Source organism: Mus caroli, chromosome 13, assembly GCF_900094665.2.
Source record: "Mus caroli chromosome 13, CAROLI_EIJ_v1.1, whole genome shotgun sequence".
Taxonomy (NCBI): domain Eukaryota; kingdom Metazoa; phylum Chordata; class Mammalia; order Rodentia; family Muridae; genus Mus; species Mus caroli.
Genome location: NC_034582.1, coordinates 68,170,085 through 68,196,394, shown reverse-complemented (window position 1 = coordinate 68,196,394; position 26,310 = coordinate 68,170,085). Strand labels below are relative to the sequence as shown.

Here is a 26,310-nt window from a genome sequence, read left to right as displayed (position 1 = left end):
CACACACACACACACACACACACTCACTCACAATTCCTGGAACCATAAATGAAGATTCTCTTAGCTCAGTGAAGTATCTTATGACCCCTCCTTAACTAAACCTGCCTATGAAGGAGACAGATATATAGGCTGGTCTGCATCTGCTGACTTCATAGGATAGGAAGGAATTACTTCTGAGCCACAGACTGGGCCTCTGAAGCATGTTCAGGAGCCCTGTCACAAAGCCTTACTATCCCAAAGGACTGCCAACCATGACCCAGTGCTGCACTCACAGATGCCTCACAGAGACGGTAGAAGTCCACACTGAGGTATGCTCTGATGCCATCCATGGCCCCAGGGAGGGTGACTCCACGCAGGAGCAGGGCTGTGAGGACTACATAGGGCATGGTAGCTGTGATCCACACCACCTGGGAGAGAAGACAGTACCTTTAAGGAACATGAGTCACCTGCAGTGGGACTTTGCAGGTGATTTGAGGTATGAGGTCAGGGAAGGCAATATCTGCTATTGTTGGAGGGTTTCAGGTGTTGGCACATGCATTACCACAGGATCATTTGGTTAAAATTGCCATGTGTACTCATACCAATATAATTCCCAAGTATTTTAATCATCAGTAAGAAAATATTTTAAGTTCATGCTGGACACATCATTATGAACAATGTTCTTCTCCATGCTCTACCCCAAACATAATGTCTATCCACATCCACCATGATCATGTGTCCCCTGCTTCCACCAAATCATGGTCACATGTCCACTCACATTCAACCCTAGTCATACATCCCCTCTTTACCTAAACATGGCCATGTATCCACAGCCAAACCAACTATAGCTACCTGTCTACTCTCAACTCAACCATGACCACCTGCCTACTTTCTACTCAACCATACTCATGTTCCCACCCAGCAAACATCATCTCATATCTACCTACCCACCCATATACACATGTCTAGATGTGCAATAAAGGCTACATGACAACTTACCCAACCATGGTCTCATGATCATTCATCCAGTAATGGCTACATGTCCATACACCAATCACAACCACCTATCATCCACTGATCACTGCTACATATTCACTCACCTACCCATGGCTACATGTCATTTACCAGCCTTAGCCATATGCCACCCATCAACCATGGTCACAAGTTCACCCACTCAACATGGCCACATGGTCACTTACCAACCACGGCCATGTGCCCAGTCACCCAACCATGGCCATGTATACAACCATGCAAACATAACCACATGTTACTCTACCCAACTATGGCCATGAGTTTACTCACCAACTATGCCAACCTATCTGCTCACCATGGCCATATGTTTATCTACCCACTCACCCACAACCATGTGTTCTCAGGTCCTCTTGGCTAGTACCTCACCTTCCCTGAAGTCTTTACTCCCTTCCACAGGCTGAAGTAGAGCAGAACAATGACCAGCACCAGGCAGGCTGTGAGCTGCCACCGTGGAGGGCCCAGGTCATCAATGCCACGACTCTGGTGGAGGTGCAGCACACCACGCCTGAAGGAGAGAGGCAACAAGTGATTCTGGAGGAAGCAACTGCTTCCCAGGATAGGAATGGAACAGCTGAGCTAGTCCTATCCTCCTCATCTTTGTCATATGGAAAGTATCTGGTATGATCTGACTATAAGTATAGTCAGATCGCCCTTCCTTCTGTGAAAGACCCAAGGCTATCCTCGAAGTTACTGAACTCATAGTCTGAAAGCTGGGGAGATGGTATGCAGGCCATGTACCTGTGCTGTAAGCATTAGGAACTGAGTTTGAATTTCCAGCATTAGAAGGCAGGTCTGCTGGTGTATAATTATAACCCCAGTGCTAGAGTTCAATGCAGAAGGCAGGAGGGTCCCTCTAACTCGTTGGTCAGCTAACGTAGCCAAATCAGTGAGCTCCAGGTTCAGTGAGAGACCATGTCCCAGAAATGATAAGGGGAAGAGTGACTGAGGAAGATACCCTATAACAGTCTCTGAGCTCCACATATGCACACACACACACACATACACACACACACACACACACACACACACACACACACATGGACCTACATGAATATATACATACAACATATAAGTCCATCCAATAAAACGGAAAGTGATTAGAGAAGATAGTCAGAGTTGACCTCTGTCCTCAACATAGACATACACATACATGAATACCTCATGTATTCACACATGTATGCATATCTACATGAGCACATGTTCATATCTACATAAACATACATACATGCATAAGCACCTTCATGTATAAGTGTACTCATCCACACAATGCACATACATTATACACACATAAATACATGGCACACACACAAAAGATCTCATGGACAATTTAGAAGAAAATCCAGCCCCCGAGCCTCATCTCCACCTACTATTCACCTCCCTGGCTGGCTATAACATGGAAACTAGCCCCACCAATAGCCACAGAAAGCCACACATTGCGCAGTAGGGGCACTACTCTTGAGAGTGGGACCTGCAGTCAACAAGTAAGGTGACTTAGGGATGATGTACAGAACTTTCTGAAGCTTATGCAATATGAAGGGACAGAGATGCTTAGCTTAGTATCTCACCAGCACTGAGAAAGACTTTACAGTAACAGTGCTCTTGTGTTCTCTTCCAAGCTGAGATCCTGACTACGTGTCTTTTGCCCTGACTGGAATCTGTACCAGCGGCATCATGTATACAGTCTCTCTGGGTCCCTTCTCCCCATTTTACAGATAGAGGAACCAAGGCATAGAGAAAATAAGCTCTGCCAACAAATAGCAAAGTTAGGATTTGGGCCCAAATTTCTACCTCTAGCCCCTGGATTTGCCCACAGGAGCATGCTGCAATATAGAGGAGGCAAGACTATAGCATTGCCCACAGACATGTGCTATAATAAAGAAGTGAGGCCACATATAGCCTGGATCCTAGCCCTTCTGGAAGGGGAACCAGATACTGAACTGGACAGAACCCAGGTCTGAGATTTGGGTGGCGGGCACATGGGGATGAATCTAGCCAGTACCCACTTTCACCTCTAGGAGCCCTCACCCCTGCCAGGATAGGTCAGGGTTCTGAGATCAGTTCTGGGTTTTGCTGAGCATAGAGAATGGACTGGAGCTCAGAGAGCCCAAGAAACATCACATTGAAGGACAGAGTCTTGGAAAGAAGGTCCCTTCTAGAAATGAAATCCTCACTGAACACCAGGGTGCAGTCTGCAGGAAACTAAGACCAGGAGGAATATACACTGGAGCTGGAGCTGACGTTATCACAGCTCATCCAACTAGACACAGATCCTAAATCCCAGGCTAACAGTCATTCACTAGCCATGGAAAAGGACTTATTGGTCACACAAAGTCATGAAAACACAGATGCTAAACTATCCTTCAAGAGAAACTTCTAGAGCCACAAGCACAAAGCTGAAGAATCAAGGCACCCATTCACCTGACTTCCCAGAACAGACTTCATGTTCCTAAAGGAAGACAAATGCTAAATACTATCATAAAAAGTAAAAGTCACCAGGTCTACTATCTAATAAGAATGATTGGACTCCATCCTGTATTGTAGAGTGTGCTGCCTGTCATCCCAGTATTTGGGAAGCAGCAGCAGGAAGACTAAAACCCTGAGACCAACCTAGGCTTCATGGTGAGACCTTGTCACAAACCAATGGGACAAAATGGTGCTAGCATTTCCAAGAGCAGTAAAAAGCCACCAGTTACAACCAGCAGCCTAACACTAACTCAGTGTTCTGACCTTGGTTCTTCATTTGTCTTTGTTTCTCACAAATATATTCTTACCTCATAGTGAGGTACTAAGGATGAGAGTGGGATTATGTAGCTGGTCTGGCAGGCATGAGGATATTCTAAAGAGACACTTGTGCACCTCACCTTTGGCCATTAGACTATTGAGATAATGGATCGTAAGAAACAGGAGTTTCCCTAGGAATATCATGCGGGTAGAAGAGAAAGCCAGAGTCTGGGCCAGACTGAGGGAACACTTTTCTCTGAGGAGAAATTTAAAAATTGTTATACCACCTTAGGAAAGAGACAATGATGGGCCAGTGTTGTACGGGCACACGACGTCTGACTGCTTAGTTATGCATTAAGTCTGGCCCCTCCTTAAACTTTATCCTAATGTTGAGACCCCTAAAGATGGACTTGGTGTGTGTATAGCTGGAATGTTTTGTCCCTTTTCTCAATGTGAACATGTTGAATAAACCTCCTATTTCTGTTTTTCACCCTCAAGTTCTAGGACCACAAGAATGCACCACGCACCTTGGCTGGGATGTATGCAGAACAACTTTACAGGCTTGTCTACTGCTTAGTCTTTTTTTTTATTTATTATATGTAAGTACACTGTAGCTGTCTTCAGACACTCCAGAAGAGGGAGTCAGATCTCGTTACGGATGGTTGTGAGCCACCATGTGGTTGCTGGGATTTGAACTCCTGACCTTCGGAAGAGCAGTCGGGTGCTCTTACCCACTGAGCCATCTCACCAGCCCCTACCGCTTAGTCTTATGGAAGCATTTTCTTAATTGAGGTTCTCTCCTTTTGGATGACTTTAGTTTTGTCAAATTGACCTAAAACTATCCAACACAGGATGTAACTTTATGGTAGATTCCTTGTCTGGCATATCCAAAGCCTGGTTTCTATGCGATTTTCAAATAAGGAAATTAGAGGAAAAATATAATTAGTCTATGTAGTAGATACTGAAGGAAATAATGTTATCTTTTAAAAATTAAGCTGTGGAAGTCTGGAAAGGAAGGCTGCCGAGCAGAGGTATCCAACTCTGTACTCTGTGAAGGCTTGTAGCCCTGGCTACACACTAATCTATTACTAATGGTGACTGGGACATAGATGGGGAGCTGACAAATAGACAGTGTAGACTGCCCTATGAAGTGTGTAAAGACCAAGTTAGTGGTTGACAAGAAAGATGTGTCTCATGACACAGGCATCTGTGGGGAGCAGTCCCAGCCTTCCTGTACTTGTGTGATGTCACATCATGGATATGACAGCTAAGACATGGTAGGAACAGATATGAAAAGAGCAGTGTAAGTGTGTCAACCTCATCCTTGGTGAACAGCAGCCAGGCTTTGGTGGGACAACAAACACTGGTCATGTCATTCCCAGGCTCTGACTCTACAGCCCAGCTGTCCAGGATGAAGTATGCTCCTCAGATATGGCCAGCCCTACATGCAGAACCGGTTACTGTGCCTATAGTCAGCTTAGTCCATGTCTACCAAGGACAACAATGAAACCAGTGCTTCCAACATCTTCCAAAGAGAAATCAGGAAGTTCCCCAGACCCCTCACCCATGCTGACATCTTTGCTCTTTCCAAGTATTTTAAACCACATTTCAGTTCATCTGGCAGTTGTGAAAGACACATGAGCTCGCAAACCTACTCACCCTTTTCTCTGTGTATATGCTAACTGCAGCTCAAGCTTGACTTGACTCTTAGCTTCCTTTAGTGCAACGGATGGATCCCCCAAACAAACCCCGCAATAGGGTCCCTAGACACTGCTTTCCTCACAGTCTTGCTGATCCCCCTACATAGGTCAGATACTGCTCCCACAGATAGGACACATGACAACCTTACTCATTATATGTATGTAATGTTTGGGGCCTTTGTTTCTCCTTAAAATGTTCAGTAAGGGAACTGTAATAGTGAATAGGCCTTAAGAATACCCTAATCCAAACTAAGTGAAAAGGCAGAGAGACAGTATCCAAATTAACAGAATCAGAAATGAAAAGACATAACATCAGACACTGAGGAATCCTAAGAATCATTAGGTATTACTTCAAAAGCCTGTATTCCACAAAATTGGAAAATTCCAATCAACTGGACAATTTTCTTGATAGATACCACTTACTAAAGTTAAGTCAAGATCAGGTAAACTATCTAAACAGTCCTATAACCTCTAAGAAAATAGAAGCAGCTGGGCGGTGGTGGCGCGCACCTTCAATTCCAGCACTTGGGAGGCAGAGGCAGGCGGATTTCTGAGTTCAAGGCCAGCCTGATCTGCAAAGTGAGTGCCAGGACAGCCAGGGCTACACAGAGAAACCCTTTCTCGAACCCCCCAACCAACAAAAGAAAATAGAAGCAGTCATTAAAAGTCTCCTAATATGGGAGAAGGGGAGTCTGCGGCCAGATGGTTTAGCGCCAAATTTTACCAGACTTTCAAAGAGGAACTAATGCCTATACTCCTCAAACTATTCCACAAAATAAAATCATAAGGAACACTGCCAAACCCATCTTAGGGTGAAGCCACAGTCATCTTGATACATGAAGTACACAAAGACTCAAAAAAGAAAGAATTTCAGACCAATTTCTCTTAGGAACATTGATATAAAAATACTCAATAACATACTTGCAAACATCAAAAACATCATCCACCATAATCAAGTAAGCATTATCCCAGGGATGCAGGGATGGTTCAATATATGAAAATCCATCAATGTAATCTACCATATAAACAAACTGAAAGACAAAAATCACATGATTTTTTTTTGTTTGTTTTTTTTGAGACATGATTATCTTATCAGATGCTGTAAAAGTCTTTGACAAAATCCAACACCCCTTCATGTTAAAATTTTGGAGAGATCAGGGTTGCAAGGCACATGCCTAAACACAATAAAGGCAATATTCAGCGAGCCAATAGCCAACATCAAATTAAATGGAGCTTAAAGCACTCCCACTAACATCAGGGACAAGGCTGTTCACTCTCTCCCTATCTCTTCAATATAGTACTTGAAGTCCTAGCTAGAGCAATATGACAACTAAAAGGAGACTAAGGGGAAACAAATTGGAAAGGAAGAAGTCAAAGTATTGCTATTCTCAGATGATATGATAGTATATATAAGTAACCCCCAAAATTCTACTGGAGAACACCTTCAGCAATGTGGCTAGATACAAAATTAACTCAAAACAATCAATAGCCCTCCTTTAAACAAATGGTAAATGGACTGAGAGAGAGATAGGGAAATAACACCCTTTACAATAGCCACAAATAATATAACATATCTTGGTGAAACTCTAACCAAGGAAGTGAAAGATGTGTATGACAAAACTTCAAGTTTCTGAAGAAATAAATTGAAGACATCAGAAGATGGAAAGACTGCCCGTGCTCATAGATCAATAGGATTAACATAGTAATAATCTTACCAAGACCAATCTGCAGATTTAATGCAATTCCCATTAGAATTGCATTGAAGTCTAGAATTGCATTGAATTCCTAGTTGCAATTCCCAACTCAATTCTTTACAGACCTCTTTAAAGAGAAATTCTCAACTTCATATGGAAAAACAAAACCCTCCGGGTACCCCAAACAATCCTGTGCAATAAAAGAACTTCTGGAAGGATCACCATCCCTGACCTCAAGCTGTACTATAATACTAATAAAAATTGCATAGTATTGGTACAGAAACAGACAGGTTGATCAATGAGATCAAATCAAAGACACTGAAATACTGAAACTCACATACCTATAAACACTTGATTTTTTGACGAAGAAGTCAAAACCATACAATGGAAAAAGAAGAAAGCACCTTCAATAATTGGTGTTGGTCTTTTGGATGTCTGCATGTAGAAGAATGAAAATAGATCCATATTTATCACCCTGCACAAAACTCAAGTCCAAGTGGATCAGAGACCTCAACATAAAACGGGATATACTAAATCTAATAGAAGAGAAAGTTGGGGAAGAGCCATGAACACACTGTCACAGGAGACAACTTCCTGAACAGAACACTAGTGGCTCAGGCACTAAAGTCAACATCGATAAGTGGGACCTCTGAAACTGTAAAGCTTCTGTGAAGCAGAGGACACCGTCAATAGGACAAAACAGCAGCCTACAGGATGGGAAAAGATTTTCATTAACCCTAAATTCAACAGAGGACTAACATCCAAAATATATAAAGAACTCAAGAAGTTAAGCTCCAACAAACCAAATAACTCAATAAAAAATAGTGTGCAAAAGTAAACAGAATCCTCAACCGAGGAATCTCTAATGGCCACGAAGAATTTTTAAAAATGTTCATCATTCTTAGTCATCAAGGAAATGCAAATCAAAATGACTGAGATTCCACCTTACACCTGTCAGAATAGAATAAGATAAAAAAAAAAAAAAACTCAAGCACAGTACATACTGTTGTGGTAAAGAGAACACTCCTCCATTGATGGTGGGAGTGCCAACTTGCATAACCACTGGAAATCAATTTGGTGATTTCTAAGAAAATTGGGGATAGTTCTACCTCAAGAGCCGGCTCTACCACTACTGGGCATATACCCAAACGATGCTCCACCATGCCACAAGGACACTTGCTGAACTATGTTCATAGCAGCTTTATTCGTAATGACCAGAAACTGAAAACAACCTAGATGTCCCTCAACCAATTAATGAATAAAGAAAACATGGTACATTTATGCAATGAAATACTACTCAATTATTAAAAACAAAGACATCATGAAAATTTGTAGGCAAATGGATGGAACTAGAAAATATCATCCTGAGTGAGGTAACCCAGACCCAGAAAGACACACCTGGTATGTACTCACTTATAAGTGGATATTAGCCATACGTACAGGTCAACCATGGTATAATCCACAGTCTCAAAGAAGCTAAGTAACAGGGAGGGTGCAAGGGATGATCCTTGAATCTTATTCAGAATGTAATATAAAATAGACATCAGAGGTAGATGGAGAGTCGGAACTGGGTGGAAGAGGGCATGGGGATCAGGAGAGGGCTGGGAGGCAGAATGGAAGTCAATGTGGGGATATCTCTAGGATGAGTTAGAAACTTGGGACAAGGGAGGTCCCCAGAAGTCTATGAGGGTGACCCCAGAAGAGACTCCTAGCTGCTGGAGATATGAAGACTGAAGTGGTCACTTCCTGTAGCTAGGCAAGACTTCTAGTAGAGGGAGGGGGACACCAATCCACTCACAAAACCTTCAATCCAAAAAGTGTCTGACCTACGAGATGTGCAGGGACAAAGACGGAGCAGAGATTGAGGGAATGGCCAATCAGTGACTGGCCCAACTTGAGACCTACCTCATGGGAAAGAACCAACCCCTGACACTATTAATGATACTGATATGCTTATAGATAGGAGCCTAACACAACTGTCATTTGAGAGGCTTCACTTAGCAGCTGATGGAAACAGATGCAGAGACTCATAGCCCAATACTAGGTGGAGCTTGGGTAGACTTGTGGAAGAGTCGGGGAAAGGATTGAGGAAACCGAATGGATCAAGGACACCACAAGAAGACCTATAGTGTTGGCTAACCTGGGCCCATGGAGGCTCACAGAGACAGAACCAACAACCCATGAGCACGCAGGGGCTGGACCTAGGTCCCCTATACATTTGTAGCAGATGAGCAGCTTGGTCTTCACGTAACAGTTGAAGCAGGGTGGGGTTGTCTTTGACTCTGCTGCCTGCCTTTGGATTCCTGTCTTTTAGCTGGGCCGCCTTGTCTGGCCTCAGTTGGAGAGGATGTGCTTAGTCCTGCTGCAACTTGATGTGCCCGAGTGGATTTGTACCTATGGGGTGCTTTCCTTTCTCTGAGGAGAAGGAGAAAGCATAATAAGGGGAGGGGCTTGTGAAGGTGTGACTGGGAGGAGAGGCGGTAGGCTGCAATTGGAATGTAAAGTGAATTTTAAAAAGTGCACTGAAATCTACTTCAACAGATGGTGGAAGTATTCTTTGAAAAATACCATTCTTTCTTATTTGCTTGCCATAGGAAAACCTCTATCTAAACATTCAGAGCAGTGTCTCCTTTCACCTCCCCAGAATCTCAGTACCTCTAGTGAGCACCACTTTTAAAACTTTAAAGGTAGGGCATTTTGTTTTGCAAATGAACCTGCTTTCCCTTAAAGCCGAAATGGCTTCATTTCTATTGGCCAAAGCCACTTCTGCTAAGCTTTTGATTCTTCCTTGTAGTCCAGGCTGGCTTTGAATTTGCAATTCTCCTGCCTCAGCCTATTGAGTACTAAGATCAGAAGCACTGGCCCAGCTACAGGTTCTTCTGCTAAGTGGTAAGTGAACTCTTATTTATTTAAACATAGGTAGTAAGACATTTTCAAATAGACCAGTGAGAGTTCAGTCCTACCAAAAAAAAAGTCAGTGTCCAAGGGGAAATCCCAATCTTGACAGCAACTGATTAGATGCTGTTTCCCCTTGTCTGACACAGAAGCCACACTTCAGCATTCCCTGCCTTAGCTGGGCAAGCCAGCACCAGCAGTGTCCCAAGAGAGGCAGGCAGCTCCAGAGCCCCATGGAGGAGCCAGATTTCCTTGCATGTTTGTAAATTTACATCTCCATAGCTGTCACCTTGAAAATCATTCAGAGGAAATTATTGCCTTTGATGATGTGACTCTTTGTGGTAAGCATTAACATTCATACACAGATATATACTTGTGATGTATACATACATATGCACATGTGTTCACAGATGTGCACACACATATGAGTGAATGTATGCATGCACACATGCCTAGACTCCAAGAGAGGTCAAGAGTGGGCCTATGGGAGCAAGTGTCGCAGCCCTTCCAGGATAGGCCACCTTATGATAAAGAAGGGTATAGAAGAGCTGATGGGAGACAGGACTCAGGAAAATACATTTCAGGGGTGGTTACTAGCTTACAGGTGGATTGTGGAAGGTCAGGCCTGGCAAGGAGACAGAAAACTAGGAAGGCATTGGGGAAAGAAAACTAGGACCATGTGTGGGAAAGGGCTACAGCAAAGTAAGTGAAGAAATCTTTAGAAAGGAGAAAAGCTCATGGCAAGGGGACATCCCTTACAACCTATCAGCAGCCTGCCTAAGTTGAAGCACCCAGGCAGCAATGCTCAGAGAGCTCCCTTTCTGGAGCTAATCAAGACCTTGCTTGTTTTGTGCCTTCTGTCCTGGGAGCTTGAAGCCAGAGCTCCCCGTCCTTCCTTCCTTCTAAGCAATGCTGCAGTGTCTTGAGCAGCTTCCTCCCACCCACTATAGGGGCAGGATAGAACAACTGAGCAACAGTCCAGGGCCCATCCCTCCTGAGGCCCCCATCATTAGAGTTTGGCTAAGCATGTATGGGACTATCCTTGTGCGATAATACTGCATAAAGAACAGGACTCAGCAGCTACGTACGGGCAAGGATAGGGACTTGTTCAGCACAGCTTTGAGAACAACAAGGTGGGGTGGTGTCCTCTGTGTTGCAACTGAGTTCGCAGACCTGCCAACCCTCCCATTCTCCAGGCAGGACAGGAAGAACAGACCACTCACTTACTCAAAGTACTCAGCAGCGGGTGTGGTCCCAAAGGTGTCGTTGAGGCCCAGGCCATCGCTAGAGTTGCTGCTATGTGCATCAGAGCAGTTGGGGCTGTTCCAGGTGTTGTTGCAGTGGATCCATGGGAGGTTCATGGTGAAGGAGGAGAAGAAGTAGTGCAGTGCCCATGCAATGATGACATTGTAGAAGAAGCCCACGTAGAAAGAGATGAGGATGACAGTGAAGCCCACACCTGTGGTGACAGTAGAGCCAGCATCAGCAGCATGCCCCTTTCTGTCGTCTACTCACCCTGAGCTGGTGCACTGACATCCCTTGCACTCCACAGCACCATAACACACAGGAAAGATGGGTAAGACCTTATTCTGTGATTATGGAGAAGGGGTTGCCACTCTTCAAAATTGTCTGTATATACCAGAGAGAGATGTCTCAGAGAGATGATGAGAATCAGAAGGATTATCAAAGATCATCAAAGAGTATCTAAGACCACCCTCTGAGCATTCAGAAACTCCCCATGGGTCAGCCATGGATACACTTGACCATCCAGGGTCACCCACAGCCACACAGAATTCTTATGGCCATTTGTTTCCACCACAGTTACTCAAAAAAAAAAAAAAAAAAAAACCAGCCAGGGTAATTTAGGCCCCATCTAGGGTCATCTACAGCTTTGTTGAATCACCAAGGAAAGCCAAACAAAGTTATCTATGGCTACTAGAGCCACAACAAATTTTTAGAATTATCCACAACCATAAGGGCCGCCAGAAACACTCAAGTTAACAGAGCCAACAAAGGCCATCTAGAGTCACCCAGAAATGTCCAAAGCTTCAGAGCCATCATGAATCATTAAGAGCCAACTAGGACATTTTTTTGGCCATCCACAAGAACCCAGGTTTATCCAAAACTATCAAAGGGTAAACAAGATTGCCAGGATTACTCAGGAAAATAGAGGGCCACCCAGAATTCTCTTGACGTTTCCTTCCATACAGCTTCAGCCTCCCACTCAGGAATCCAGTTGGTGTGGCCACGGGCGGCTTACACAGAATCATATGGATCATACACAACTATCTATATCCATCCATATATGTTAAGAACACCCTGAGTGTCTCAAGACATAGCCATTGGAACCTACTCATGCCCTGTCCCCAAGTCACCTAGCATGTTCACAGCCACTCAGAACTGTTCAGGGACAGGTAGACTGGGAAGAGACAGGTTAGCCCAACTTCTCCTGAGGAACTTTTCAGTCTTTTTATCTCACAGTTGTGCTGGATATTTTAATTGCCATCTTCATTGTCCATGTAGAGCTTAAATTTATGTGCCATGAAAATACAGATAATTTTCTTAGACTTTTGAAGAGATGAAGAAGGAAAGAGAAGGCATGAGGGAGGTCAGAAAAACAAGCAGAAAAGACCCTCTGGGATTGTACCTGGTGTAACATTGAACAAGCCAAGGTAGAGAGAGGGAGAGAGAGAGAGGGAGAGAGAGAGAAAGAGAGAGAGGGAGAGAGGGAGAGAGAGAGAAAGAGAGAGAGAGAGAAAGAGAGAGAGAGAGAGAGAGAACACAGGCGCTTCCATGATGGCACACAGACACTAAAACTGACATTTGCTTCTTTGAGTAAAGCTTCCCCAGCCTCAGGTTAGCGCTGCGAGGACATCTCTGACTGAGATCCCATACCTGGGGTTTACAGGCTCTTCACACATCCCTGCTTCTGCTCAAGCCTATAGACTTGTCTTTGGAATGGATTGAAAGCTGCCAAGAAATGAGGATAGGACCACCAAAAACTAAGGCAGCAAGTTCACTGGACTCTGTTCACATTCTTGAGGTTCTCTCAGCTATCCAGTAACATAGCCACAGTCTTCTGTTCTCTACAAAGCTATCAGGACCAATGCCTGTTCATCCACTGTGCTCCAAGCCAAGTTATGAGAATTGCATAGTGCCGTGAAGCTCTTCAAAATGGTTTACTGATAGTTTACAAATAGAAAAAAAAATGCTTTAGTGGTTTTTGTGGAAGAGCTTTGCTCAGACAGCCTTTTATTCTGCCAAGATTGTCCTAGAATTTGCAGTCCTTATGCCTCCGATTCCTTAGTGCTGGGATTGTTAAGTACACCAGCACTCACACCCAACTACCGAGAGAGAAGTTGTGCTGTGAGTAGGTCTATGTTTGAGCTAACTAGCTTTCTTGGGCTGGCCACAGCCCTGGGCACTGAATCTTTCCCCTTTTCCTGGCTTCCTGTTGGCCTTTCAGTCCTTGTGACTTCCAGCGAAGACTGAGGCACTGGTTGGTTGTATCCTGTGGAAATCTATGTCACACTCCACAGTCATGGAGCATGAATCTCAAAAAGTCCAGCAGATCCACGTCTGGCATCACAAGGCTACAGGATACCACCAACTTGGACATGTCCTCTATTCAAGGACAGGCAGGCTGGGTCTCCAATTCAGTTCCAAACGGTCACCTGAAAACCAGATTTGGTTGAAGCTCATCGTGGCTACCACCACAGCCTCAGAAATGGTATATACTCCCTGGGTCACATTAGCACTGCTAGATAGTCTAGGAGGGAATGACAAGAGCTATTTTCACCTGGAGCTCTTAGATGGAGCTCATTGACCTTGGCCCAAAAAAGCTTGTATAGTAATTGGAGTTCAACACAAGAATTATCTCCTAAAGTCCCAGGGTTCCCAAGTGCCACAGTAGTCCTCCTTTAGAAACCATCGATAGTGTCAGACAGTCCCGTGCAGTTCTCCTAAGTGCTGAATCTTACATTTTGATCACAGTGGGGGAACATCCAGTGCAGTAACATATCCAGAGGATCTGTCTGGCTCTAAAGCTGTGCATGGAGGTTTAGATAAGGTCCCTCTTAACACAGTTTCATACACTTACCAGTTACAAATCCTAAACTGAGAAGCCTGCTGTCTGTGCCCAACAACCTCTGCACTTCACATTTCTACTGGGCAAGAGCAGCATGCTCATGAAGAGCATGGGCTGAGCAGCTGTGAGAAGCCCTTTGCTGCTCCTATTCAAAGCAGCAGTTTCTGGTCTTGGGTGTCAACCACTGGCCCACAGATGATGCACAAAAGAACTGGGGTTCTACTTTCTTCTATGCAGGTATTGTTCAAATACTTCTGAGAAAACTCAATGCTAGTCTTTCAAGCGTCGTTTTTCTCAGCAAATGCCAACCACTGGAGGGGAATGTCACCGTGTCTCTTCCAAGAAGAGTCTTTAAGTCTCCTGGAACTCTATCTTCCTTGGGATGACAGTGGGTCAGGATAAGAGTGATCCAAAGCTGGCTGGTGGTAAACAGGGCTGGGGTGGATTCAGGATTGGCTTTTAACTCATTGAGAAGTCCTTAGCCTTGTTCTCAGTGTCAGTATCTCCCATGAAGAAGGCACTGTGTTCTCCAGCTGGGATCTCCTGGGACAAGGGAGCTGACATCTGGGAAGTATCAAACACTGAGCAGGCTACCTAGACTCAGTGTAAGGTACCTCTGCCTCATAGTTCTTAGGCCTTTTATAAACATTCTGGGACTCACTGAACTAGGTAGATGATTGATAGATACATGATTTATAAATGTATGATATGTAGATAGAAGGATGAATGATAGATGACTGATAGGTGAACAGATAATATGTATATAGATGATAAGTAGATAAATGAGTAATAATAGAGATAGATGGCAGATGATAGATGATAGATTTTTTTAAATGGTGCTTGTTGGATAGACCATAGATAAGTAAGTAGATGGTTGATAGACACATGGCAGATTCATAGGTATTTTTAACACCCTGACAAAAATACCATCACTTAGCTTTAGGGAAGCCTGGCCTGGGAGCAAGGAATGTTCTAGAAGATTCCTGGTCATACCAGTCTTTAAGGTATGACCCACAGTCATGTACATATGTCCTCACAGTTTAGGAAGTTGGAACCTGCACATAATGCCATCATCTTGTTCTGAACCCCCAAAGACATGGCAATGTCTTTTGTGGGACACGTCCCTGCATATTACCTTTCAGGACAGGGCAGATCTTCCAGACACCAGCAGCTCCTTCTCTGTTGAACTGCCCGAGAGCCAGCTCCATATAGAAGAGGGGCATCCCAGCAATAACCATGAAGAGCAGGTAGGGCACCAGGAAGGCACCTGTGCATAGAACAGTAGCTTCAACTTGAGGGCCATGGGCAGGGGCAGTTTTCATCATTTGCATGTGGACCCCAATGTTGCATCCTCGAGTATGACTTTGTCACCCAGCTTCCTGACTAAAGTGGAAGGCTCCCGTATAGCTACCACCCAAGGGGATATTCTGGATTGGTGGTGAACCTCCTTGCCTGTTGCAGCTGTTGTCAGTGTTGGACATAGCCCCCTTAATGCCTCTGGTTGTCCCCTGACCCCATGTCCTGAGCTCATCCAGAAGCAAGGCAGGCAAGGCCCTGAGTCATGTCTCAGCCCAGTTCTTAGCACTGCCTGCCTCTTCATGCCAGGCCCCACTTTGTCTTGATCTTGTTTGCCCCTGAGGGTTATGGTCCTGGGATCTGTGACCCAATCCTGGCATTTACAGCTCACCTCTCTGGGGACCAGAGCTGAATTTCTGCTGCCAGGAGGTTCCTGGAGCTGGATGGACTGCGGGGCTTGGACTGCACAAAAGTCACCACACCCAAGTCTGCTTGGTCCCCAAAATATGACTGTGGTTGAGGCAGAGATTGACCACAGCTTTTTTCTGGGGTTTGGATGAGCTAGGAGGCTCCTCACCTATGTCTTTGGGTCACCTACTGGAGCTGCTGAGACCTTGGGCATTAAGAGCACATAATGAGGCCACTGTGCTCATGGATTTGCTTCAGCTCTTCCTTCCCAAAGCAATTCTTCATACCCTGCAGCCACTCAGGGAGACCAAGCCATGAAAACAGAGGCCTTTTGGGCTCAACTTGAATTTCTTTGGTAAATCTGTTCCTTGCCCTCTTTTTAGCCCTACTGCACAACTATGGATCTAAAGCTGAGATGAGAAAGTAGGGGAGCCAGGCTTGGTGGCAGAGACCATAGTCCAAGCTACTCTAGAGGCCAATGTTTAAGGCCTGTGTGATCTACAGAAAGAGTTAAAGAATTGCCTAGGAAACAGTGAAATCCTTACTCCAACTAAAAAATCCAAGAGGTCAATGGATGTGACTCTGTGGTCAAGCACTTGCCAGCATGTAAAAAGCTATGGGTTCAACTCCCATAACTGTATTTAAAGAATGGAAGGGAGGGAGGGAGGGAGGGAGAGAGAAAGGAAGGAAGGAAGGAAGGAAGGAAGGAAGGAAGGAAGGAAGGACAGAGCAGGGAGGGAGGAAGAGAAGAGGTAGCAGAGATGAGTATATTTCAGACAAGATCATCTGAGTTCAGGATGCTATGGCCATACATAGATAAGATGGGTATTTATATTTCAGTTCAGGGGCATCATCTTCTCTCCTCAGTTCAACTTGAAATTTTACAAAGTTCAAAAACTTTATAGGCACTGCTGATGATGACTGAAAACACATTTTGACCTTTGAGAATTTTCCTTCCAAATTAAAAATACTAGTGGAATAAGAAATCAGGGCTTAATGCCTCCACCTACTTCCTTCTCCTTTCTGCTTTCTGGGTTCCATATTCCTTGGCTGTCAGATTTTCTCTGAGCTCTACTGTTTGAAAAGGCTGAAAACTACTGCTGCTGGCGAAGCAGCCCCACTATCCTATAGGAAGACAGGATTGTCTCACTGAAAGCATTTCCCGCTGTGAGCAATTTCCTGTGTATGCAGAAGCATGCTTCTGTATGCCTGGGAGGCCAGGGATCATTCTTGAGTGTCATTCCTCAGACACCTTGATTTTTTGAGACAGTGTCTGTCATTGGCCTGGTGCTCCCTAGACAGGCTAGACTGACTCTGGTTGGCTACCAATCCCCAGGGTTGTCTCCACCTTCCTAGTACTAACTAGCATTACAAGTGTGTGTACCATGCCCTGCACACACTTTTGTATGTGTGTTCTGGAGATCAAACTCAGGTCTTCGTGCTTGTGCAAGAAGCGCTTTACTGACTGAGTCATCTCCTCAGCCTTCACTGTGAGCGTTTCTTGAGATCACAGCCCCCACTGTACCATGACTCCCATGGCCTCCACTGCACCCCTGAGTCCCCTGTCATGGCCCCACCCTCAGAAAGCACAGGAGGCCAGGCCACACTCACCTCCACCATTTTTGTAGCACAGGTAGGGAAACCTCCAGACATTGGCCAGGTCGACAGCGAAGCCGATGACTGAGAGCAGGAAATCGATTTTCTTGCTCCAGGTCTCCCGCTCTTGAACCTCCACCGGTGTCTGCGGTGGGTTGATGAGGGTGGAGTTGGTCAGCTGCACTCCATTCTGCTCCTTGACCAGGATGAGCTCCACCTCTCTGGGGCCCACAGCATTGGGCTCTTTAGCCGGGGCCACCACAGAAGACATTGGTCCCACGGAGCATTTGCTTTTACTCATGGGTAGACGGGAGCCCGAGGAAGTCTGTTTCTTTCTTCTTCGACTTTAGCCAACATAAATAAAACAAAACAAAACCACACAGCAATGCACAGATTCAGTAGCCATGTCTAGAGGGTGCTTGGGTTGAACACAGAGACCCGAGGTAGTCCAAGCACCTGAAATTCCATGGCTAGGATAAAAGATAGCTAGGGGGATGTGCAGGGGCAGGGAGGGAAGGGGTTCACAGAGATGGGAGAGATTGGCTCTGGAGACTAGAAATAGACACATCCTCTTTCCCGCCAAAGCCCTCATTCACATTAATGCCGGCTTGTGTGACTTCTAATTTGCTTCTTAATAACAATCTCAGATGCTGCCTGCATTGCTTACCCACATTCCCGGGGTGGGGGGGGGCAACTTTACACCCTGCCAACAGCATACCGCTCACTTCAGTCTTTGCAAGGATGTGTAGCTTTTTTAATACTTAGTAGTACAACAAAAAGCAAAGTGAATATAACCAAAATCAGCTACAGTAACGAAAAGTTTAAAACAAACGGGACATTGGTTTCTCCAAGGAGAGTGCGTACAGACCACCCTGCCCATGACCATGGCTTCACCGGCCTTTGAGCTGACAGGGAGTTACCAGAATGTCACCAGGCGAAGGATCAGGCCACTGCTACACTAGCAGCACTCCCAGAGAAGCCCTGCCTTATGCTTCTGCAGAGCCAGGGCCATGGGGCATAAGGGAGGCAGCAGCACTCTCGCCCAGTGACAGCCTGTTTCCACTGAACTCAGACAAGCACACTGATGGAAGCCTGACATGTGGGTGGCTGCTCTAATGGGGTGACTTTCCTCTGCATCCCTAAACAAAAACTCCTGACAGAAGTTATTTTATGCACCACTTCTCTGTGGCCTCTTTACCCTGGTGACAAACCCAAATGCAAATTCCTCACATGTGCCAAAGATGGGCTAGAGGGTGGCAGCTGCTAGGGAGCAGGTAGGACAGCTCCCTACGTTGCTTGAGAGATGGCAAGATGCTGAGCAAAGGACCTGGTCCCAGGCTGCGTCCCCAGCTCTCTCACAGACACAGGTACAGAGGTACCTGTCTGCCCCACCCTACTCCTCAACTCACAGCTCAGAGGCGAGGTTTAGGCACAGATAGCAAAATGGCCCCTGAGAAAACATCTTTCTTCACCGGCTGGATCAGGAAACAGGTGGCTCATAAACCAAGATTTTCTGCTTTCTCCCCACAACCTGAATTCAGCCCCGGCTTACAGAAAAGACAAAACAAAACACAACAAATAAACAAAACGGAGAACAGAGATGGAGCTTTTTGGCATGTTGTGAAAATAACCCCAAGGGCCCATCACCGAGGGTCCGTGATGCTCAGCCTCAGCCACAGACAGCCATTTCCCTCTGGGAAGCATCAACCTCTATGAACCAGGTCTTGAGTCTGGGCTCTGTGGAATCCTATGCTCTGAGAACAGGCACTGAGTGCACACCCCTTAGTTCTGTATTGGAAGGAGCTGCTCTCCAAAACCCTGGCTGTTGGCAACTTGGACCCTGTCGGCTGTGGTTTCTGCCCCTTGCTCCACCGGACGGCCGTCCAGAGTCAGTGGAGCAGTGAAGATGCCTCTGCCCAGGATAAGTAAGAAGCGATCTTGGTCCTTACCTGCCTCCTGCGTCAGACTTCAGCTTTGAGGTCCTGTAAGCCTCCAGTCGCGCTTCACAGCTCTGGCAGGTCTCAGCCTCGAGCTCTTATCCGGCCTCAGGGTCGGTCCGCCTAGCCCCGCCCGCCGTCGGGGGGCGCCCACTGGCACTGGCTCCGCCTCTGTCCCGCCCAGGGTGGGCGGAGGACAGGCTGGGCAGCGCCCCTGCACCACTTGGGGACTAGGATGACTGCGGGGAGCTAGAGGCCACTGAGCCTCGGCAGGCAAGGAGTTTGGCAGGTGTCTTTGCAAGGTTATAGAGTCTCAGCCACGTGGGATCTGCAGGGTATCTCCAGGTTGGACGCGTTGCGGACCAGAGGGACAGTTGGTTTCCAGGAGGGAGCATTCCAAGTCTCCGTCCCTGTTCGCTCTCCTCGGCCAGCGCCTGCATGAGTCTCCCAACAACTGGTTTCAGCAAGGTTGTCAGAAACAGATCCCGGGAAGAGAGTGAAGTGGCGAGCGCACGTGGATCTGTGCGGAGCTCCCAAGGCTCACCCGGGTCTCCCCAGTTTTCCCTTCGATGTTGTATGACTCGCCGACCCTGCTCCCTTGTCCCTGAACAACCAACCTGCGAGCAAGATTTTCCATCTCCAGTTCCGCTCGGAGACAAAGCAAGTGGGACGCACCTCCCGGTGCTGTGGAGGTGGCCCACCTGCGTTCCTAGCCAGGTCACAACAAGTCTTGTCCTTGCCCTGACCAGTTTGCTCAGGCACTCTTCCCTCCTCACTCCGTGAGCGCCTTAGGCACTAAAGTTCCAATACCCCTTTGATGGGTCCTGATTCTCTGCCACCTTTCTCAGGTCCCATGGTCACAAGTGCATGTTTGTAATGTGTGCCTCTGTTCTCTTCTGAGCATACTTTTTTACACGGATCCAGGCCATCTGATCCAAACTCGGAGGCTCCTTCCAGTCAGCCTGCTTCAGAAACCGATTTTCCTGGAGGGACCTATAAAGCCTGTGTGGCCAATATTCCTGTTTCAAGGGCTAAAGGACTAGGAACTGGAATCCTCCTGCCCAGATGGGTGTGACATTCGGCCACCTAGAGAGGTCCAGGACACCCAAATGTAAGCAGGTCCTAGGGTAAGCCCTTTTCCTCTCTGCATGCCTTCCCCATTCCCAGCACCTCCTCATGCCCTTCTTTTCCATTTCTGCTTTCCCTGAGAATAGCTGAGAGGTTTGACCAGAGCGAGGGACCCTAGAGGAAGTATCTCACCTGCAGGCTCCACTGAACCAAGTTCCTAGCAGTGTCTCATTCTAGTTGGGACCCCAAAATGGCTGGGCCCTTATCTTTCTGGTTCCTTCTCTGTACCCATGTCCTGTGGCCTTATCGCTTCCCTTCAGCCCCCCCCCCCAAATGAGGCAGATGCCTAGCAGGAGCTGTTTTTAGAGCTGTTTTTCCAAGTGAGATTAGAATGGGGAGGGCACACTGCTACAGCTGTCAGTGGTCAGCTGGAGCTGCTGTGGAGAAACATTACAACCTTGGAGTCAGTCAACAAACATTTATTCCTGTAAAGGCTTAGAAGTCTCAGATCCCCAGGGAGGATTTGGAGAGGGCTGCTCCCATGGCAAATGGGAAGTTCTCTAGGGTCTCTGTAGGGCAGAGGTGTGCAGAGCTCCCCAGGGCCATTTTATAAGACAAAATAATAATAATAATAATAACGTTTTTGAGGAGAGCCAATGAAACCCAAGACCTGACTCTGAATAGCATCTGACAGGAGAGGCTATGGCTTCCACATGTAGATGAGGGTAGGGGAATAATGTCCTTGACATTCCAGCTGGTAACAGGGGCTTGAGGAGATAGTGGTATCACCTCTAATGGCTAACACACTAAGGGCTATCTCTTTGCCTCTATTCTGTCATAAAACAGTGTTATGCCAATACCTCTTACATTCAAAGAGGCTGGTCTTTCCTGGACCTCACAACTGAGGTAAGAGATTCTGGGATCATCGAAGACATAATCTTCCATCCTACTTTGTAACCAACCTTTTGAAGTTTAACTTGCCTTTAAGAGAACAATGTAACAAGCAACTTTACTTGCCTCAGTTTCCCAAGTAGTGTGCCCTCTCACAACCTACACTAATACATAACTTTAATCTTAAGTTATATACTCTTCCATGGCCCTGATCCAGAGTAGTGTGTGTGTGTGTGTGTGTGTGTGTGTGTGGTGGTAATCATTTGCTGAAATTAGCAAATGGCCTGGAAGCAACTCTATACAACAAATATCCACAATCATTGGAATCAACCTGTGGATATAGCTTGATAAAGTTTTATTGTTAGTACTGAGTATTTCTAGGTCAGTTAGAATCAATAACTTAATACCATATAAAACTCTGTTGAAGATTTCTGTAAATCTCTCATTTCTCATCCTATGCTTTCTGTTCTGCTCAATACATACAGAGTGAAGCCTCTTGTTGGGGACAGACAGACGATACAGGACGGACTCAGGGAAGTGAAAGACTCAGACCTGGGCTCACTAATCAGTCAAGCATTAGCAAGGGAGGAGAGTTGAATTTTTATTCCTAAATGTGACCCCAAAGCATTTTGATGACTTTGAGGTTATCTTTAGTGCATTTTACCAACATGGTGTTCAGTAGTAATTCTGATGTCAAGAAAGGGGCAGGAGCCCAATGTAGGCCTCCTGAAGTCATCTGAAAACAACTGATGTCATCAAGTAAACCAGATGGCTGAGTAAGGAAGGAAGTAGCTAGAGGACCATTTAAGAACAGAGGTACAGGGCAGATCTTAGGTTCGTACCACTCGTAAAACAGAGACAAAATCCAAGAAGAGCCCTGAGGAAACAAAAGAATGATCTGCACTACCCAGGGTGTATGGAAAGAAATACCATTGCACAATGGGACCTTTAGAATACCTATGGTGTGAGGAGTAAAGTGACATAGAGACAAAATTGAGGTGGCATAGAGACAAAACACACCAGGTTAGTAGTGTCAAAGCTCAGTGACAGGGAGAGACCACGTGATGCATATTGGCCAACGTCCCATATCCAGGAAACCTTTACTCCTGCCACACCTGATTCCTAACCATGCAGCTAGGACAGTGGGACTTTGTGTGTTCTCAGAGAAATGAGTTGAGGGGACTGGCTGTGTCTTCAGCCCTCATCACAAATGACAGAGAACTGAGAGTGCAAGCATCTCTACCTCCCTTTCTGGGCGTGTGCTGGTAGATCCAGTGTGGTTGGCTCTCAGTTAATCAAACCTAGTTGAACAGCCGATCTTTGCATGTTAGAACTTTTGCTGAATGTAGAGCTCAGTTCCTTATGGTTGTTGCTGAGGCTATCGGCTCAGAGTATTGGATAATATAGTAGAAACCTCCTAAAACAAAAGGTGTGTGTGTGTGTGTATGTGTGTGTAATTGACAAGCAATTAGAGACAGACCCAAATGGCGATGTCTTGTCATCAAACAAAGCTTCCAGCACTGAGTTTGGGTTACATCAAACTAAACTGTTGGCCAAAGGTGTTCCACTGGATTTCAGAAAACAAACCAGGCTATTGCTAAGACTGTTGCTTTCCACAAACTGGTAGCAAGTCAGTCCCCAGTTTGAAGACAACACAAACACAACTCATCGAACATAAAGATACCAAGCTGGTGCCCACATATGTTCCAGGATCTTTGTAACAAGAAGGTACTCTGTGGGCGATCAAAAGAGAAATGTAAACACCAGGCCAGCCACAAACCCTTTATCTACAGTGGTGTACCATCTGCAAGATACACTAGGGCAATGGTGGCACCAAGCTTGTAAGAATAACCAACTGTGCTGGCTAGTCTTATGTCTACTTGACACGTGCTAGGGTTATTTGAATGGAGGGAGCCTTAACTGAGAAAAATGCCTTCAAAAAACTCCAACTGTAAGACATTTTTTAAATTAGTGATTAATGGGGGAGGGCTCATCCCATCGTGGGTGGTTCCATCCTTGGGCTGGTCGTCCTGGGATCTATGAGAAAGCAGGCTGCACAATCCAGGAGAAGCAAGCCAGTAAGCAGCATCCCTCCATGGCCTCTGCATCAGCTCCTGCCTCCAGGTTCCTGCCCTGACTTCCTTCAGTGATGAACTGCCAGCGATGAGGAAGTGTAATGGGAATAAACCCTTTCCTCCACAACTTGCTTCTTAGTCATGGTTTTTTGGTTTTGGTTTTTTGGGTTTTTGTTTGTTTGTTTGTTTGTTTTCAGCAATAGAAACCCTAACAAGGGTGTTTCCAAGACAAGTTGGAACCAGGAGTGGAGTACTGTGACAGACAGATTTAACCATGGTTTTTTTTTTTTTTTTGTGGGGGGGGTTGTGGAAGGACTTTGGAACTTTTGGCTAGAAAAGCCATTGAGTTTTGAGACTTCCTTGGACTATTTTGTTGTTGTTTGTTTGGCTTTTTTTTTTTTTTTTTTTTAGTTTGGAAGATAAGAATGTTGAAAGCAGAGCAGAAGATGGAGGCTTGGCTTGTGAAGTTTCAAAGGAAAGTTTAGACTCTATCAAAGCCATTTGCCATTTTGAATTAAGATTCTATTATTCTTGCCAGCTGGGGCTGAAGAATCAATCACAGTTAGCAAGAGACCAACACCACTGAAGTGAAACCTTTGCATTACTGAGACAACAAATTGATGCTGGAGCTAAGAGCTTAGTGATGATTAAGATGAGACCACCTCCACTGAGGTGAAATCTTCTGGGAAGTGTTTTATGAGGGCACAGAGCAGCTGTGATCCAGAGATAGCCAAGGCCGTATACCTCATGCTGGCAGCTGGACTTGGTAATGTGTAAGTTACCCAGGTGGTACTGGTTTTGAAATCATGAAGGAGTCATGGAGAGCAGCTAGGGCTTAGCACCAGGAAGAGAGCTATGAGAGACTGTTAGTGAAAATGCAACCCACTTGCAGCAAGGGATCAAACAGATTTGGAGACACCAGTACTATGGTATGAACAGGAGCAGCTATGGAGTGGAGCCGTTTGGAGTCTAGAAGACAGGCTGTGTGTGATAGAGAAGAAGGCAGAGCTGGAGAAGAGACCCAAGCCCTTTGGAGGGGTTCATAAGATAACTAGTGGATCCCAGTCATTGGACAGTTCAAATTTGGTTTTGATTTTATTTGATTGTGACTATGCTATGATTTTTCCATCTCAAAGTAAGAAAGTATCTTACTGGCACCCACAGTTGAGAGATTTTGAATTTTAAACGACTTTGGATTTTTGAAAGAGATTGGCTATTTTAAAGGGACTGAAATTTTAATGTGTTTGGAATTTGTTAAGACTGTGGGACTTTTACGTTATTTATGTTTTTAAGGTGAGATCTTGGGGATGCATAAGAAAGGAAGGTGTTTGTCAAGCTGACAAGGGGTCAGTTGTACTAGCTGGTTTTGTGTCAATTTGACACACACTAGAGTCATCAGAGAGGGGCCTCAGTCGAGAAAATACCGTGAATTCCAGCGGTAAGATATTTTAGTGATCATTGTGGGAGTGCCCAGTCCATTGTGGGAGGTGTCATCTCTGGGCTGGTGCTCCTGGGTTCTATAAGAAAGCAAGCTGAACAAAGCCATGGGAGCAAGCCTATAAGTAGCATCCCTCCATGGCCTCTGCATCAGCCCCTGCCTCCAGGTTTCTGTCATGTTTGAGTTCCTGTCCTGACTTCCTTCGGTGATGATTAGCAATGTGGAAGTGTAAGTTTCACGCCCAACTTGCTTTTGCTCATGGTGTTTCACTGTAGCAATAGAAACCCTAACTAAGACAAATCCTTTCTTTCAGAGCTCAGGGAACCCCACAGAATAGGAGGTGGGAAGACACCAAGGGAACAGGCCCTCTAAATCAACATGAGCAAAACTCCTATGAACTCACAGAGACTGAAGCAGCATACACAGGGTTGTACTAGGTTCTCAGCATAAGTATTACAGCTTCCAGTTTAGTGCTTTTATGGGATTACTGAGCATACAAATGAGTGGGTTTCTGTGACCTCTCTTGGGCTCTTTTTTTTCTGTTTGTGTGTTTTGTCTGAGTTTGATTTGATATTTTGTTTTATTTTTATCTTTTTTTAAAAAATGAATGAATGAATGAATGAATGTAAACCCAGCCACTTGAGTAAATGTTAACAACAGAACTGTCATTTATATTCATGGGGGAGGAACAATCAACTTTCTCTAATGGAACAACATTGGGAAAGGAAAAGAAGGAAGGAAGGAAGGAAAAGGAAAAGAGAAAACAGGTGGTGCTTTTGTTGTGGTTTGAAGAAAAATGGCTTGGGGCTGGAGGGATGGCTCAGTGTTTAAGAACACTGACTGCTCTTCCAAAGGTCTAGAGTTCAATTCCCAGCAACCCCACGGTAGCTCACAACCATCTGCAATGTTATCTGATGCCCTCTTCTGGTGTGTCTGAAGACAGCTACAGTGTACTCATATACATAAAATAAATAAATAAATCTTTAAAAATAAAAGAAAGAAAGAAAAATGGCTCACATAGGCTCATAGAGAGTAGTGATTTGGGAGTGTGGTCTTCTTGGGGTGGGTGTGGTCTTTTTGGGGTGGATGTGGTCTTGCAGTAGGTGTGGTCTTCTTGGGTTGGGTGTGGTCTTTTGGAGGAGGTGTGTCATTGTGGGTTGGCTTTGGGGTTTTAAATGCTAAACCAGACCCAGTGTCTGTCTCTTCCTGTTGCCTGCTGGTCCAGATGTAGAACTCTTGGCTCCTTCTCCAACACCATGTCTGCCTATGTGCTTGCCATGCTTCCTACCATGATGATAACGAACTGAACCTCTGGACCTGTAAGTCAACCCCAATTAAATGTTTTCCTTTGTAAGAGTTGGAATCGCCATGGTGTCTCTTCACATTGATAGAAACCCTAACTAAGGCAGGATATATAGGCTCATATATTAGTCATCAAAAGTCTATGCCAGATGTTCTCCCTCCCCCTCTCCCTCTCCCTCTCCCTCTCCCTC

At 45.5% G+C, this 26,310-nt stretch overlaps 1 protein-coding gene across 2 annotated transcripts in view; it reads right to left on the bottom strand.

Moving 5' to 3' along the window:
- The window catches only part of Slc6a3 (solute carrier family 6 member 3), a 39,455-nt gene extending 19,984 nt beyond the window's left edge, over positions 1-19,471 (bottom strand). The window contains exons 1-6 of one of the 2 annotated variants that reach the window (XM_021180149.1): positions 19,358-19,471; positions 17,424-17,752; positions 15,244-15,375; positions 11,249-11,480; positions 1,378-1,516; positions 273-407 (exon numbers count right to left, since the gene is read on the bottom strand). In XM_021180149.1, coding sequence (XP_021035808.1) covers positions 273-407; positions 1,378-1,516; positions 11,249-11,480; positions 15,244-15,375; positions 17,424-17,709 — 924 coding nt within the window. In that variant the 5' untranslated portion in view covers positions 17,710-17,752; positions 19,358-19,471. The remainder of the gene's footprint in view (positions 1-272; positions 408-1,377; positions 1,517-11,248; positions 11,481-15,243; positions 15,376-17,423; positions 17,753-19,357) is intronic. The other variant, XM_029484981.1, reaches the window with a different exon arrangement.
- Positions 19,472-26,310: the final 6,839 nt, after the last annotated feature.